We start from the raw sequence: 16,405 nt of genomic DNA on the forward strand, positions 1-16,405 counted from the left end.
TTTCCTTTCAAAATATAAAATCTATATAAGCATAACAACTTATATAGTTAAATTACTTTTATCATTGACAAATTAAGCTTTCATGTAGGGGTGAGTATTCGGTTTATTCGGTTAAAAACTAAACTGAATAAACCGAATTTTTAAAAACCAAACCAAAACCGAATTATTAAAATACCAAAAAACTGAAACCGAATTTTTCGGTTCGATTTTCAGTTAAAACCGAATTTTATTAATATTATACTAATACATATTATATATTATATATATTAATATATTTATGTATATTATAATATGTGTATATGTTAATGTATTTTATATATTTTAATATTATATATAATATATATTATATTAAGTATATAATAAATTTTGATTAATTCAGTTTTTTCGGTTAACCGAATTTCCAATTCTGAAAACCAAAAAAAAAACGAACCAAACAAATCAAAACCGAAAAATTCAGTTTGATTTTTCGGTTTTAACCAAACAATGCTCATCCCTACTTCTATCTTTTGTCACATGACCATACTACTTGTTTCTCATTGTTTTCCTGATTTCAATTGAAATTAAAAAGATTCAATATACAATGGATCATAAATCCAACATATGTATTTTGAAGTTGAGTCCAACATGTATTTGGAAGAGTTGGACAAGAATTGGCATTAAGTCCCCTACAAAAGATGGGGGCTTCAATGCAACACTGGTAGCAACGCATCAAAAAGATACAATCTTTCTCATATTTTATTTCAACCATAAGCAATCAAAGACTAGTTGCAAATTGGCAGTAAACTTCAGCCTTTGCTCATGGAGTTGTTTTTATTTCTAATGCATTTCCAAATTAGATACAAATTTTGCACCTAGTTTAATTTTCAATCACTTTGTTTGTAACTATGATTTCCACTCCTATTTGATATAAAATTTGTATTTTAATATGCATGTCAGAAATAGGCATACAATCAACACAGAAAAAAAGGCTTTCGAATGTGGCTTTTGGCATTGCATGAGCCATGAGACCTGGAAAGCCATGAAAGCCTGTTTGGTAAAAATCCGGAAAGCCTTAGTGCCCATTTAGGACATTCAAAGAGTGGTTTAATTTCTAGCATTGTATGAGCCATGAGACTCAAAAAGTCATGAAACCTTATTTGGTAAAATGCTGGAAAGCTGAAAATGGACTTAAATGAATCCAAAATAAAAGACTTTTTGATGAAACTATAGTAGATATGAGGCAACAAAACTCAATCATCGCATAAACCCTCCAAATTGGCAAGGTTCCAATTGGTTGATTGGTAGGGTCTCTTGCTGGTTGTATTTGACTTGGGTTAGTGGAGTTTATGGGTTTGGAGATGGGCTACCCCCCTTGTTGTGTAGCCTGGCCCTTAGAGAAAAAACCCTCCAAATGGGCATAAGATGAACATCTACCATTTCAATTTTCAAGACATTTTGTAATCCAACAACAATAAAAATAAGGGTAAAAGACTTAAATATAATATACCTTGAGTTTTCATAAATTGACTTAAGCATACCTTAAGTTTTGAAATTAAACTTTAATATACCTTTCACTGTTATATATATATATATTGATAAATGAGCAAAATTTTATTAAACCAGCAAATAAGAGTTACATGTAACCCATGGAAAGACACAAGATGTGATCTTTCCTTTAAAACTAGTTATAGAATTATAAGTACAAAAGAAATTACACAGAAGCTCAAAATAAAGTATCCCGAAGAACCCCTTGTTTCGCAAGTGAATTAGCCATTGATTTTACTGATCTGCCTATCCACTAAACTTTGATTGTCATATTCCTTGTTAACCATTTAACCTTTTTGAGAAGATCTCTAAAACCCCAAATCACAGTGTCCAGATCCTTCAACTAGCCCACTATCACCTGGGAATCCCCTTCAATAATCAGACTTACTATGCCTAGCTGATTTGCAAGCTGGATTCATTGTACAGTAGCAAGTAATTCGGCCCTTAAAGAGTCTCCCACACCAACAGGACCTGAGTACAAAGATATAATGCTACTATCTTTGTTTCTCATCACTCCTATGCCTGAAGATCTTGGATTTCCTCGCCTACTTCCATCAAAGTTCATCTTGATAAACTCCTCCCCTGGTGGCATCCATTCAACTCCATGTCTGTCCTTCCTGGTAGAAGTATTAGCCACTGCTAACCAACTTCTTCATAAATCATCAAAAGAGTATGCATCAAAGAGCTTTAGAGTTTTCAGCCTTTGAATTGCCCTTGTCAGAATACATTTTTTAACTTCCAAGAAGCTCATTTCTTTTTCACAAAAGATCCCGGTGTTCCTTTCTTCCCAAACTGTCCACAACAAAGCTACTCTTATGCACTTCCACATAATTTCACTGTTATATTAAAGACAGTTTTATCCTTCATTAAGACATGAAAGTTGAAACAATCATCTTCTACCTTGAATTCCAAGCTCTGTAAACAAACCCTATCGCCCCTTCTCCAATCCTGCAATGCTTAGGAAGATGCATCTCAATCAGATATTTAAGATTTCCAACGAAAACAGGGAACCCACTACCCAAGCTTCACCAAATCGATAATTGAAGAAATAAAATAAAAATTGTGCCCAAAAGTCAGACCTATCTAAAGTTCTCTATCATTTCCTTCATGGTTTATCCATTTACTCTCCATGCCTCCCACCCATTTAGGGTTTAGAATTAACTGCATCTGTTGACATACAAAGGGTAATGGAATGAATGGAACGTCCCATACCTCAGACTCTCTTCTCACCAAATAAGGTATAAGGAATGGGATAGGATGTTATTTGAAATTCTCAGTCTCTATTTATTCCTCCTATATTTTCCTTTAATAAAAAAAAAGATTTGTGTAAATTCTATATCTATACTTTTTTCTGACCTACATTGTAAAATTTCAGGTTAATTAAATTTTTTGTGCTCTGAAAATTTGAGGGTGGATATACTACCTATTGAAGAAAATGGGATTTTTACGGGTTTCTGTTTGTCAATTTTGTTTTGTTTCATTTATTTTCATATATAAATGCTCTCCATGGAATTAATGTTGAATATATCTTATCTTCCTAGACCTTTTTTCAACTGTTCTACATCTTTCACCTTTTTCCTAGAAAAATAAACATTTCATCTATTGTTGGAGTAGCACTGCCATGATTTATCTTTTAACCCATATTGCAAGACATAAAAGGTCAAAATAAGATTTTTGAAAGTTTAAATAGATAATGTGATGTTAATAAGATAAATGTTCGGTCAGCCCACAAGGCATATTTATATCTATTAGTAACTATGCATGTTCTTTGCACGTGGTAATTCTATATATGATGTTAATGATAGTAATAATGTATCCAAAATTTTCTATAAACTTTATATATTTTTATTATTTACCGGATGCAGATTGAAAATTCAAATCTAATTACATAAACACCTCATCCAAATATGTGATAATTGAATCGAGTTGTGAAGTTTCAAGTATCACTGATAGGCCTACTTTCTTGGCTAGATTCTTCTTTTTGTAATATTTAATATTTTTTGTGTATCGTTTTTTTTTTTGTTCATTTATCAAAAAAATGTAAGATTTAAATAGAGGGAATTGAATGTGGTGAAAAGTACCAGTTCAATTTACAATTTAAACCCTATAAAATAGAGACTAAATTAAAAAATGAGTATTTTAGTTAAAAGAAAGTTCCATAATCTTATTCATATTTTTAATAGTAGTTAAATATAGAATGATAGATGGCTTCAATTTTTCCTATAACTTTTTTGTATTTTTGTGTGTAAAAATAATTATAATATATCACACCTACTTTTTGTTTAATATAATAAATATATGATATTATACATGTACCTAATTTTTTTTCAAAATTTTTGTATTTTAATATTTTATTAACTTTTATTATTTATTTATGACACTAAAGGTTTAACATGTTTGACCCAATATTTTAACTATTGATCTTTACCAAAAGTAAAACAATTTCATTTTTGATCAATTCTAAATTATGTATTTCATTTTCATTACCAATAAAAATAATTATTGTTTATTACACTTATTTTTTAATTTGATTAATAAAAATATCATAAATGTGTCTAATTTTTTCTACATTTTTTGTAAGTTTCTATATTTATTTCTAGTTTAGAAATTTTATTACCTAACTATGACTTTGTAGGTTGACTAATTTGATTCGGGTGGTTGAATTGCTTAGTCACTACTTGGATAAAAAATGATTTTGTTTTTGAGTCAGTTTTAAAATATATGGGTTTAAATTGTTAAAAATATTGACATAGATTTAATTTAATAAAAGAAAATGAGAGTTAATAATTCAAGTATAAGACTTAATGAAAGGGGATTAAATGAGGTGGGAAGTAATAATTAAAGTTACGTTTTCAACCTTATCATTAGAGATGGACTAAATGCATAATTATAGGCATTTTAGTAGCCATTAAATCTGGCATTAAAGTTGTAATAAAATGAATTTTCTACCCTTTTTCAAACAAAGTTGTAATAAAATTTTTAGTCTAATAAAAATTTCACATTACATTCACACTTTTATATATAGTATAGATTTTAAAAACTGAGGATATATTTAAGTCAAAATTCAGCTATTTTAATTATTTTATCCAAAATAAAATATATTCAACAAAAATGGGGCTCCAAATGATGGCATCCCAAGCTTTGGAAATTTGATGGAACTGATAGCTTTTTAATTAAGGGAAAAGTAATTATCAATCTTTTTCTCCCAGACACTGATAGGTATCATTTGCATGGAATATGAACCGCATAAACAAAATATGAGAGAGAGAGCTTCAGTTTTCACTACTTCATATATAGTTAAGAAGTGAAAGGCTTGGTTGCTAACGTTGTTTCTGTTGTTGTTATAATGCAGTAAAAACAAGATGAAGGAAACTTTCGTGGACTTGGTATTTTCTTGGTCTCTCAAAGATGTACTTAATGGCCAACTGTTCAAAGAAAAGGTACATTACATAGACACACACCGTAACTCATTCATAGAGAGAGAGAGAGAAAGGGAGAGAGTTTTGATTGCTTTTTTTGCTTGCACTTCAGGGCCATTAGCGTTATACACATGATGTGTATGTAGGGATGTCAATCGTATTCGAAAATCCAATTTTGAATTCAATATTCAGCATAATCAAATCAAATTCGGATAATTCGAATATCTAATCAGTCAAATTTGAATATTCTATTCATATCAAATAGTTAACCAGATTCGAATTTGGATATGACCTGATTCAATTCGAAAAATATCCGAATGTGATCAATTATTTAATTTTTATATATAATATATAAAATATTAAAACAATATATAAATTATATAAATAATTTATATATTTATATACTTCATATAAATAAAATATTTATTAATTACTTAAAATAATTAATTGGTCGAATTCGAATTCAAATAAAATATTCAAATATTTAATCGAATTCAAATATTAATTTTCAATATCCGTCGAATATCGAATCGAATTTGGATATCAAAATTTATTAATCGAATTTGAATTTGGATATTGCCTGATTCGATTCAAATTCGGTCCATTTACACCCCTGTATATGCTTATTGATCTAGAGAGGGAGACCCATTTCTTGTATCCTTGGTATTTGATCATGGTGGATCATTGTCTTGCATTCTAGCCTATCAGTTGGAAGTTGATAGTCAGGAATGGGAGTTTGTGCGTTTAGTATGTAGGAACCATTTGTGGTTGGGTTTCTAAGGCCTGTTCGATTCAGGTAATAGAGGTCTAGAATCGGAATTGAAATTGGAATGGACTATTCTGATTCCAATTATTTGTTTGGGCAGAATTGAAATCCTATTCCCATTCTGGTGAAATGGGAATTCTCCCATCTGCTCTAGAAGTATACATCCAAAGTGTTGCTGCAGATTTATTACTGTGGTTTTGTTGCTTTTGTGCTGCTGGTACATGTGAGTTGTACAGGGTATCAACAGTGACCAATATAAATTTATTTATTTTGAAGAAGACAGTGACTAATAAAGATTGAAGGTTGATTATATGGTAGACTTTCAGTTTTTTGCTCTATAAAGGACCCTATTATTTCTTGGTAATGCTATGTTATGTTATTGTCTTGTTGTCTGAAATTTTTTTTTGAAGTCATGTTATTATCTGAAACTCGTTCTCACTTTTAGATTGTCACTGTTGATAATAAGCAGGGGCGGAGCCAAGTATATTGGTGGGAGGTCCTTGACCCCCAAACTTTTTGTTAAAAACCATTATTTATATGGTTCTTTAGTGGTTGTAAAGGATCATTCTTTAAGGCTCCTTGGACTCCCAAAAATTTATAAAAAAAAAAAAGTATTTATTTTTCTTTTAAAAAAACCCACATCTTTTCAGACCATTTTTCCCCAAACACTACTTCTTTTCCTCCCTGTTTCATTTTCTTATCTAACTTACCCCCAAAAGAAAATTTCTGGCTCCGCCACTGATCTGACAGACTTTTTAATTGGTATCTCTGGAGGTGGATGGAAACTCGTATTAGACACTTTTATAATAGCATAATATATTAGTTGGGACCCGTGGGCTTTGTTAAAGTTAGAAGAAGCCTTATAACATTCCTAATTGGGCTGCCGAGCCGAGTCCAATCCAAATATTAGTTTTGGGTTATGTACGTTTAGATAAATTCGCATTAGATTTTCTAATTTTTATTGATTTTTGGTTAATTATTATGGTGATTTTCAATTTTTTTGTTCAATAAATTTGTATTAAATAGAACTTAAATGGGTTTCAATTTTTATTTATAATCTTATTTTCATTAATTATTGTTAGATAAATTTGTTATAATTTTTACTAATTTTATTTGGTTTTATTAATTTTTATTATTTTTAAATGGAAATTAAATAGATTTTAATTTAACAAAAATTATTGTTAATAAATGAAAAAATATTAATTTCTATTAAGTCATTAATATAATTAATTCATTATCTAATTAAGTTTAATCGAGGGCTTAACTTAATTAAATAATTAAGTTATCAATTAAGAAATTATAGGTTAATTTAACTAAGTTGATTAATTAAGACTGTGTTTGGTACCATTGCCACTTCTACTTGCAACGTTTTGTGTTGGCCAATATAGATAGAAAAGTATGGGAGATATCCCCAATGCATATGGGGTGTATGGATTAGATATTGACATTTATGCCATTCTTAAAGAAGCGGCAATGTTATCCAATGTTGTATTGATAACTCAAATAATTTGTGGTAGAAAAAAATGCCTTTTCATAAAATTTGTATTGGCGTTACAAGTAGAAGTTTGCAATGATATCAAACACAACCTAAGTTAGAGTATTATTATTCTTGTGTGCATATTCCTGCTGCCATCCTATGTTCATATCCCTTATCAACCATTTGATTTTCTTAAACATATCTCTATGATACCATATTACATGCCAACCATCACATTATAATCTCCTTCAGTGATTAATCTATCAAAATTCAAGTTTTTTTTTTTTCAGAAATTCCTAACCGAATAAGACCCGTAAACAAATTAAGCTTTATTCCTGAAGACCCCTTCACTCCAGAAAGACTTAGATTACTACCATCAAACTTTAATTTGGTGAAGCCATCCTCAGGTGGTTCCCATTCCTTTTGAATTATCTTCTTTTTGTATGAAGATGCAGAAATTTATAGTAAGTTATTTACAAGAAGATCATGATGAACAAGAGGCACAAATAATTTGATAAATAAAAGTAGAAGTCTCATAAAGAACCATTCAATCCAAAAGCTTAAGCTGTTAAGTGAGGTCCTTGAATAGGTTTTTATTCTTAACATACATGCCCCTTCACACGAAAGCCCATTGGGCTTAAAACGTGGACGGCACAGGCCCACCCATACCTTGTACTGAAACTTAATTAATTATAATGGGGGTGACGAGAATCAAACACTAAACCACTTAGTCAAAGTGACTGATACCATCTCAAAAAACCGTTCAACCTAAAAGTTTAAGTTGTTTAGTAAGTGAGGTCCTTGAATAAGTTTTTATTCTCTAACAAGGTCCAACTTGGAAGGGCTAGGGTTGAGCATTTGCCATCAAAATTTGATGGCAAGGCCCCACCTGCACCTCTAAATAAAATCATTCAAACATTTAGCATTTTTGTTTTATTTCATATCATAGGAGTGCATTATTTTCTGGCCAGAAATCATTGGCTCTCATATTACCAGATGTGCCATTTTAGTCATAAATTCAAATTGACAAGAAATAAGGATTTACAGTATTATTGCTATGTGTGCCTATAGATGCTTGGAGACAGTGGACCAGATCCAATGGCCTGTAATTTTCCATGTGTCACATGTTTAGGATTGGGAAAGATGATAAAGACTGATGAATCAATAAGCACCTTCTTTCCACAAATGATGAAGCAAACTACTGTTCATCACTCGTTGGATTGGACTGTAAACGTCTTTCTAGTTTCAATCAAATTAATGTTTAACAGATAGGAGGTGCTTAGTAAGAGTATGCTCATTAGATCACCACCCGTAGCTACACATGGGGTTGAGGTTGGCTAATATATTGTAGATTACTGCTTAACTGTTGTACTTATAATAGGGGAAAACCCAGAAAAAGACTGGAGTTGAAAGTTGGGCCATTTGGCCATTGCGACAAACATGATATATATAATTAGGGCCTGATATACTTGAAACACAGTTGCAACTCTTTATCTTATTTTAAATACCTGAATATCATAAAAAAAAATGATAATTCAGATAACTAAAACTCCCTGGGTGATGCTGACTTTTGGTGTAGAAAACCCTCTTGAGACATATTCACTGGTAGGCAATGAAGTTGGCAATACCTCATAAAAGCACATTCCAGAAGCTGTATTGATGATACTTTTTGGGTCTCTTTGCTTTGGTGTCCCTGTTCCATGTGTATGGCATGGTCATCCAATTCATTGGTTGTTGTAATCAAGTAATTAAGGGAATTTGGTTTCATTGTCGACCAAGCAAGTTTTCAACATATAATAGATATGTATGTATGTAGTAATTAGTATGATCAGAACCACATGACTTGTTAAATAAGTTTTTGCAAACTTTTTCTCTTTGGAACCAATTCTTCCTTTCTCTTTATTATACAGGTGGAGAAGATCCCCAAGACGTTCTTGTCAATAGAGCATTACTTAAGGTCATATAGGTTCCCTCTTATTGAGGAGACACATGCTGATTTAAATTCAAGCTTTTTGGGTATAGCTCAAGCACCTGTATGTGAAATATTGTATGTTCAGAGAATTACAAAAAACAAGCCACCCAATGATTTGTGTTATAACATTGTACTTAAAAAAAGAAATATGGATGGTAAGCAAGACAAAAGAATGTATGAACCTGGGAATGGAGATCTTATTGTGTTGTCAGATGTAAAACCTCAATCCGCTGCTGATCTTAGTGGAACCCAAAAATCCTATATTCTTGCATTAGTCACAGGTGGGGGAAATGGAGACAATCCTCTTAGAGTCAAAGTCCGAGCATCAAAGGAAATTGTGATTGAGCAAAAAAGGCAGAACAAGAGGCCGACTCTTTTTGCTGTCTATTTGATAAACATGACAACAAATATTCGTATATGGGAAGCATTGAACTCTGACATCCACAAGGGAAACATGAGTATCATCAAGGAAGTGTTGTGCACTGATTCAATTGTAAGCCTTACAAACTTTTTTTTTATTATTTTATGCACTTGTAAAGCTATATATTTTGCAGAACTGCATTCTATCAATTGGTTTCCTCCTTTGTTATGCAATAGTAACATTTTCATTTATGAGCAAGTATAAGCTGTTTCACTGATTCATTGGTTCTTAAATGGTGTCATTAGGATTTCTGTTCTGTTTCTTTTGGTTCTGGAGTAAATCTTACCTACATATTTCTGCCCTCTTATTTCAATTTTATCTGGTTGGTAAATCATTTATGAAACAATCACTAGTTAAGAATCAGCCATTTAGAAATTTTAACAAATAGTGATAAAAGGGTTTTGGTTTCTTTACTTATTTCTAATAGTATTACTTTTGGTGGGTTTTGTTTCCTACTGGGCTAGAAAAAAAACAAGATTCATCTAATGGATCCCAAATAGTTGGAATTAAGACTTTGTTGAGTTCATACTCTTTAGTTACTTGGAAATAAATCCTATTCATAGTTACTATACAAAAATCCCTCCCCACCCCTGCTTTGGCCAAAACCATCAGCTCTGCAATTCAGCTCTCTAGGAATCCATCCAAAATGGTAAGTCATAATAGACTTGGTTTCCAAGATCTCATTAAAAATGTAGTTGAATCTCCAAGGACCCTCCTTAGAGCTTTTCTTGGAGTCACCTTCCACCACCACCTTGCTGAGATTAAGATCCAACACAGATCTCAATCCCACCACCAAGGCATGGATGATTTTTTGCTTCAGTAGGATCTTCAACACCAATTGGCGCATTAAATGCCAGATAAGATGCCAATTAGATTTAGGTGTTGTTTGGCACCATTGCCATATCTAGATGTAATATGATAGCAGGTAGAAATGGCAATGATACCAAACAACACCTTGATAATTTGATCCCCAATACTAGTTAATCTTTTATCGTTCACAAGTATAAATCAGAAAACATTAGGTTCTACCTCTTTCACAAATACATGATGATCTGTCCCATAGCCCTTAGTCCCTTTATGTGGAATTATACCATATGACATATTGTGGGCCCAAAATTAAGGAATAGATAGAAGATTACAAAAGAAAGGAAAGATTGAATATTCATCATGGAAATTCGAAACATAAATTTTCTTTAAATGATTAGCTAGAAAAATGATGCTTAATAAAAGGGTACTTTCAATTAAAAATTAATAATGTGCCAAAACATGTTGAGCTTTATAAAGGCAAGCATTTCAGTGATCACATAGTGGGGGAAACAACCAACTGTTTATGGTAAAGAAATGAAGGTATAACAAGAAAAACTTTAGCAAGACTTCAGCTCATTATCAAGTTCTACAAGTTCAAATTGAGAAGAGAAAAAGTTTCTTTACATAATCTAATTTTCATCAGGATTATTCTTGTAATAGAGTTTTTTTTTTTCCTGGGGAATGGGAAGATGATGGGTTAAGGATTATTTTAATGGTGGTGGGCATCTGTCTGGTTTGTGCTTAAGGATTTTTTTTTTTTTTTTTGAAGTAATAAGTTGTCCTATTTTGAGGCAATAATTGATTTATAGAGAGATGTAGTGTATCAACCTATTCTTTTTCCTGTGAGTTCTACAACAATTTTATTATTATGAGGCAAATGAAGACATCCTGAGTTTGAGGTATTTGGGCGAAATCAATCCCTTGAAGAGGGTGTTTTGGTTGTGTAACCATACATCATTAACTATTGACCATCTCAAGCTAATAGGGGGGAATTGGTCCCTCTAATGATTTTCTGAATGCCATTTTTCCATCCTGTGCAAGGTTTCTTGTGGTATCTAGAAGGAAAATAAGTAAAGGTATTGTTTTCATGGCAAGGAGACATTTCAGATTGTTACATGCAAACTTGGTATATTCCATACCGTTGATTTTATTTGATTCTTCCCCAGTTTCAAGTGATGGATATGACTCCATATGAGAGAATCTTTTGCTATGTGTTGTATGTATGCATGCAGTCATATATAATATATACACACCGATACGCTTGGCTCTTCAGTGAGGAGATATATTTTTGTACATAGGATATTACAGTAGCAAGATATCAAAAGCATTTTCTGTCTGTCAAATTATCAGTCCTTTTGACTTAGGAATTTCGGCTGTATAACTGATGACAGATACACATGTTAGGATGATTCCTGGCCCTTATTCATCTCTTGAAAATCTTCTCAAGCCCTGGTTATTTACCAAGTTGTGAGGCTTGTAAGAGTTACATTGGTATGTTAAAATAAAAGAAAAATATTTGAATGTGGAAAGAAATAAGAAGTTAAATTTGTAGAAGAATGAGATAGATGGAATTAATAAAGAATTTGTTTTACTAACAAGGTCGAAACAATTAAAAGAGATGTGAAATTTGAATATGTAAATATATTTGTTTGTAAGGATCTTTGCTTGCAAGTTTCCTGCATTATCCACTTCTATTTATATTCAGTATAATTTTTTATCCAAATCAGAAAGATAGCATGCCAAAATGTGGAAAAATAGAAAGAAAATCAGATACCCTAATAGGAACTAAGTAGAAAATAGAAAGAAAATCACATATGTGTAGCCTTGTGCTAGTATGTGACTTATCTTACACTAAGATGGTACAACATACCAACCTTAAGCTGTGTTTTCTTCACATCCATCAAACTGGTTTTGTCACCACATAAGATTGTCAATGAGAAAATCATGATGAGAGTGAACCATTGTCTTATTAAAAGTATTTGCTATTTGGAAATCTGATTCTATATGGAGAAAATAATCCTGGCAAAGTATCATTCACACACAAAGTCATAATCCAATTCAATGTATTTGGTGTGCTGATGAAAAAATAGGTTGAAAGCATTCTTGATATAATTCATGTTGTTATCATATAAGAGAGTTGGGGGAACAAATGTGATATCTAATTTGGCAAACAATCCCCTAAGCCAAGTTTCACTACAGGTCAAAAACATAGCTCTGTACTGAGATTTTGAGGAAGATTAGGAAATTGTAGGTTTCTTCTTACACATCCAAGAAATAAGCAAGTAACCAAGAAATACAAATCAGCTTGTAATAGGACACTATGCCCAATTTGTGTTGGCATTGGCTCAAAACTACTTAAACATAATAGATGCCTAGACGAGTCATGGTAAGATTGATGAAACTCCCAACAATCTGAAAATAGAGTTTATGATCTGCTAGCGGCTCACCAACAATGTATTAAGATGTTTCTCATCAATCAGATTAGACAATTTAGTCAATCCATTGCATATTTTCTTTTAGTTTATCAAATATACACGAGTAGTGTGTCTCCAACCCAAAAACAAGTCAATGGTCACAAATTCTTCATTTTGAGAGAGTGGGATAGTAATGACTACAAGGATTGAGTTCCCTTTGCATCATCTCCTATAACTGAGATATCATAACTCAAACTTATAGGAAAAGTTCACCCCTCCGAAGATAGCAGATGATTGGAACCTCGATTGCATAATGGCCCTTAGAAGAGCATTTCTGTGGTAAAATATTTAAGATGAAGCAATAAAAAATTAGTACAAGTTGTTCTGGAGCTAATGAGAACATCCTTTTCTATAACCAATCATCTTAACCTTGTTTTTGGATAGGCAGCTTGTTTCCTTTTTCTGCTTTTCAGTGTTCTTTTTCTACCTAAAATTTTTTAGGATCTTGATAAAGCGGAAACCAAAATTTGAAAAAGGAAAAAAAAAAAAAAAAACTGCTTTGGACGGTTTATTAATTCTGGCTATGCTTGCTTACTTTATTTGCAGGTTGGAGTGAATTGTGATCACTGCTTTGCTCAAGATGAAAACTTGCATGAGAAAAAGTTGCTTGCAGATTTACACTCAATCAGTCTCAATGGATCTCAAAGTAAGGCTGTGGCAAGATCTATTATGACAAGGAATTGCAAACATAAGAGCTCAGTTAAACTTATCTGGGGTCCCCCTGGTACTGGGAAAACAAAGACAGTTAGTGTATTGCTTTTGGAATTCCTAAGGTTGAAATGCAGAACGCTTACATGTGCCCCTACTAATATTGCAGTAATGGAAGTCATTTCACGTCTCTTGAGATTGGTTAGGCAGCATTTTAGACATCACAATTTTGGCTTGGGAGATATAGTATTATTTGGAAATGGGGAAAGGATGAAGATTGATGACCATGATGACCTTCTTGATGTATTTCTTGATTATCGCTTAGATCGTCTTAAAGAGTGTTTTTCCCCTCATAATGGATGGAAGCATTGGCTAAATTCCATGATATTGTTGCTTGAAGACCCTGCTCAGCAGTATCTTTTGTACTTGAAAAGCATAAAGAAGAAAGAAGAGAAGCAGGATTCTGCTCAAATAGAGAAACAAGATATCAAAAAATGGAAGGGCAAGGAGGAGAGTGTTTGTGTGGAAGAAAGGAAAGGTGAGGACAAACCTGCACAAAACCTAAAGGAAGGGAAAATGGAGAAAGATATTGTGCAAACTAGGATAAATAAAGTAGAGGAAGATGGGAAAGTTAATGAGTTTCAGACACTTGGACAGTTTATAAGAGCAAGGTTTGGTTCCATTGAGAAATGCCTAGAGCTTTTTATTAAAATTTTTTGTACCCACCTTCCTACATCTTTTATTTCAGAAGGAGTTGTACAGAAAATGGTAAGAGCTCTTGATCTGCTTCAATCTCTAGGGACACTCTTACAAAATGTTTCTCTTACAAATGAAGAGTTGGAGGAAATCTTTCCTCATTCTAAAAATGTAAATAACAATGATAGTGGATCTGCAGCATATTTGGTTTATAAGACTAAAAAAATGTGCCTTGAGAATCTCAGATCCCTTTGTGAAACATTCTCTGTTCCTGAATTTTCTGATGAAGATTCAATTAGAAAGTTCTGTTTTAGGAGTGCTCATTTGATTTTCTGCACTGCTTCAAGCTCATCTAAGCTGCAGGAAGAATGGATGACACCAATGGAAATTGTAGTTATTGATGAAGCTGCCCAACTTAAAGAATGTGAATCAACCATTCCCCTACAACTTCCTGGTGTTCAACATGCTATTCTTATAGGTGATCAACATCAATTGCCTGCAATGGTAAAAAGCAAGGTTGGATACTTTTTTCAAATTTGTATCCTTTCTGCTTATGTAAAGTTATTTCATTATTTTTTAAAACTTTCTATGTTTATCAGATCTCTGAGAAGGCTGAATTTGGAAGGAGTTTGTTTGAGAGGTTGGTGGCTTTGGGGCATGATACGCACCTTTTAAATGTCCAGTACAGAATGCATCCATCCATAAGCTTATTCCCAAATTTGGAATTCTACAAAAAACAGATCTCAGATGCTCCGAATGTAAAAGAAAGATGCTATGAAAGGCAATTTCTTAATGATAAAATGTATGGCCCTTATTCATTTATAAATATTTCTAATGGTAAGGAAGAATTTCATGGGTGCAGCCAAAAAAATATGGTAGAGGTAGCTGTGGCGTCAGAGATAGTGAAACATCTCTATAAAGGTATGGTTTGGTGTTTCTTTCAGGATTTTAGAAGAGTACTGGCGTTTGAACTGAAAATTGTTTTCTGACATCAAAGTGGAATTGGACTTTGAATCTTGAGCCCCAAGACTAACAGCAAAGTTTTGACTCATTACTCAAAACTTTCTAATGTAGCCACTATAATTATCATCCATAAGAGTATATTAGTAGATCCACATGAAGGAACATGCACATAAATGCTTACTTTTACTTTTTGAATACTTGTAGCTTCAGTTGCCACAAGACAGAGGATTAGTGTTGGTGTTATATCCCCATACAAGGCTCAAGTTTTTGCAATCCAAGAGAAACTTGGAAGTACATATGAGACACAAAGTGACTTTTCTGTGAGTGTTCGGTCTGTTGATGGGTTTCAAGGTGGTGAAGAGGATGTGATAATAATATCTACAGTCAGGTCTAATGGGAATGGATCAGTAGGTTTCCTTGCAAATCTTCAACGAACCAATGTGGCTTTGACAAGGGCAAGGTATAATGATATAAGGATGTACCTGATTACAATCATGCTCAAGTGTCTTGGAATTATTGGTTGTCATTTCCATTGCAGGTACTGTCTTTGGATTTTAGGGAATGGAGAAACATTAATCAAAAGCAGAACCATTTGGAAAAAAGTAGTACTTGATGCAAAGAATCGTGGGTGTTTCTTTAATGCTGACAAGGATAAGATCCTGTCTGAAGCAATAATATCTGTTCTGATTGAGAGTGGCCAGCTTGAAAGTTTATTCAATATGGATTCTCTACTTTTCAGGAAAGCAAGGTGGAAGGTATGTTTTTTATGCCTGTTAGCTTCCCATAATTATTTTTAATTATATAGGATGAAACTTGTTGATTTAGAACAAGACGGGTTCCTACAAATTTCAGATCTAGTAGTGGGATTTGTGGGCTTTGGTTGATTAAGGAATAAGGATAAATAATAGGGATGGAGAAGCAAGTAGTTCACCAAAGAAAAAGCAAGAGAAGAAATCTTGTTGCTAGGTTACAAGAAGAAACAGATGATAGAGAGAGAGAGAGAGAGAGAGGAAAAAGAGAAAAGAAAAATTCTTGGCAGCATCCAAAATTCACTAAACCATACTTGACTTATCTTCAAATCAATTATTTAAACTATAACTATAGTAACCCTAAACCATGGTTCATAATATCGATGTCCATGAACAATTCACCATCATGTAGATTTGGAGAAATTTTAGAGATATTTCACTAATTTTGCTAAGATATTTGGAAAATCTAAAAGATTAGGAAAGTTGTCT

At 32.5% G+C, this 16,405-nt stretch overlaps 1 protein-coding gene across 2 annotated transcripts in view; it reads left to right on the forward strand.

The window, feature by feature from the left end:
• Positions 1-16,405, forward strand: part of LOC104589407 (P-loop containing nucleoside triphosphate hydrolases superfamily protein) — a 30,557-nt gene that overhangs the window by 5,683 nt on the left and 8,469 nt on the right. The window contains exons 3-8 of one of the 2 annotated variants that reach the window (XM_010247725.3): positions 4,877-4,964; positions 9,097-9,651; positions 13,407-14,720; positions 14,804-15,125; positions 15,372-15,627; positions 15,706-15,922. In XM_010247725.3, coding sequence (XP_010246027.1) covers positions 4,877-4,964; positions 9,097-9,651; positions 13,407-14,720; positions 14,804-15,125; positions 15,372-15,627; positions 15,706-15,922 — 2,752 coding nt within the window. The remainder of the gene's footprint in view (positions 1-4,876; positions 4,965-9,096; positions 9,652-13,406; positions 14,721-14,803; positions 15,126-15,371; positions 15,628-15,705; positions 15,923-16,405) is intronic. The other variant, XM_010247726.3, reaches the window with a different exon arrangement.

This window comes from Nelumbo nucifera, chromosome 4, assembly GCF_055504915.1.
Source record: "Nelumbo nucifera cultivar China Antique chromosome 4, China Antique-T2T, whole genome shotgun sequence".
NCBI classification, from domain to species: domain Eukaryota; kingdom Viridiplantae; phylum Streptophyta; class Magnoliopsida; order Proteales; family Nelumbonaceae; genus Nelumbo; species Nelumbo nucifera.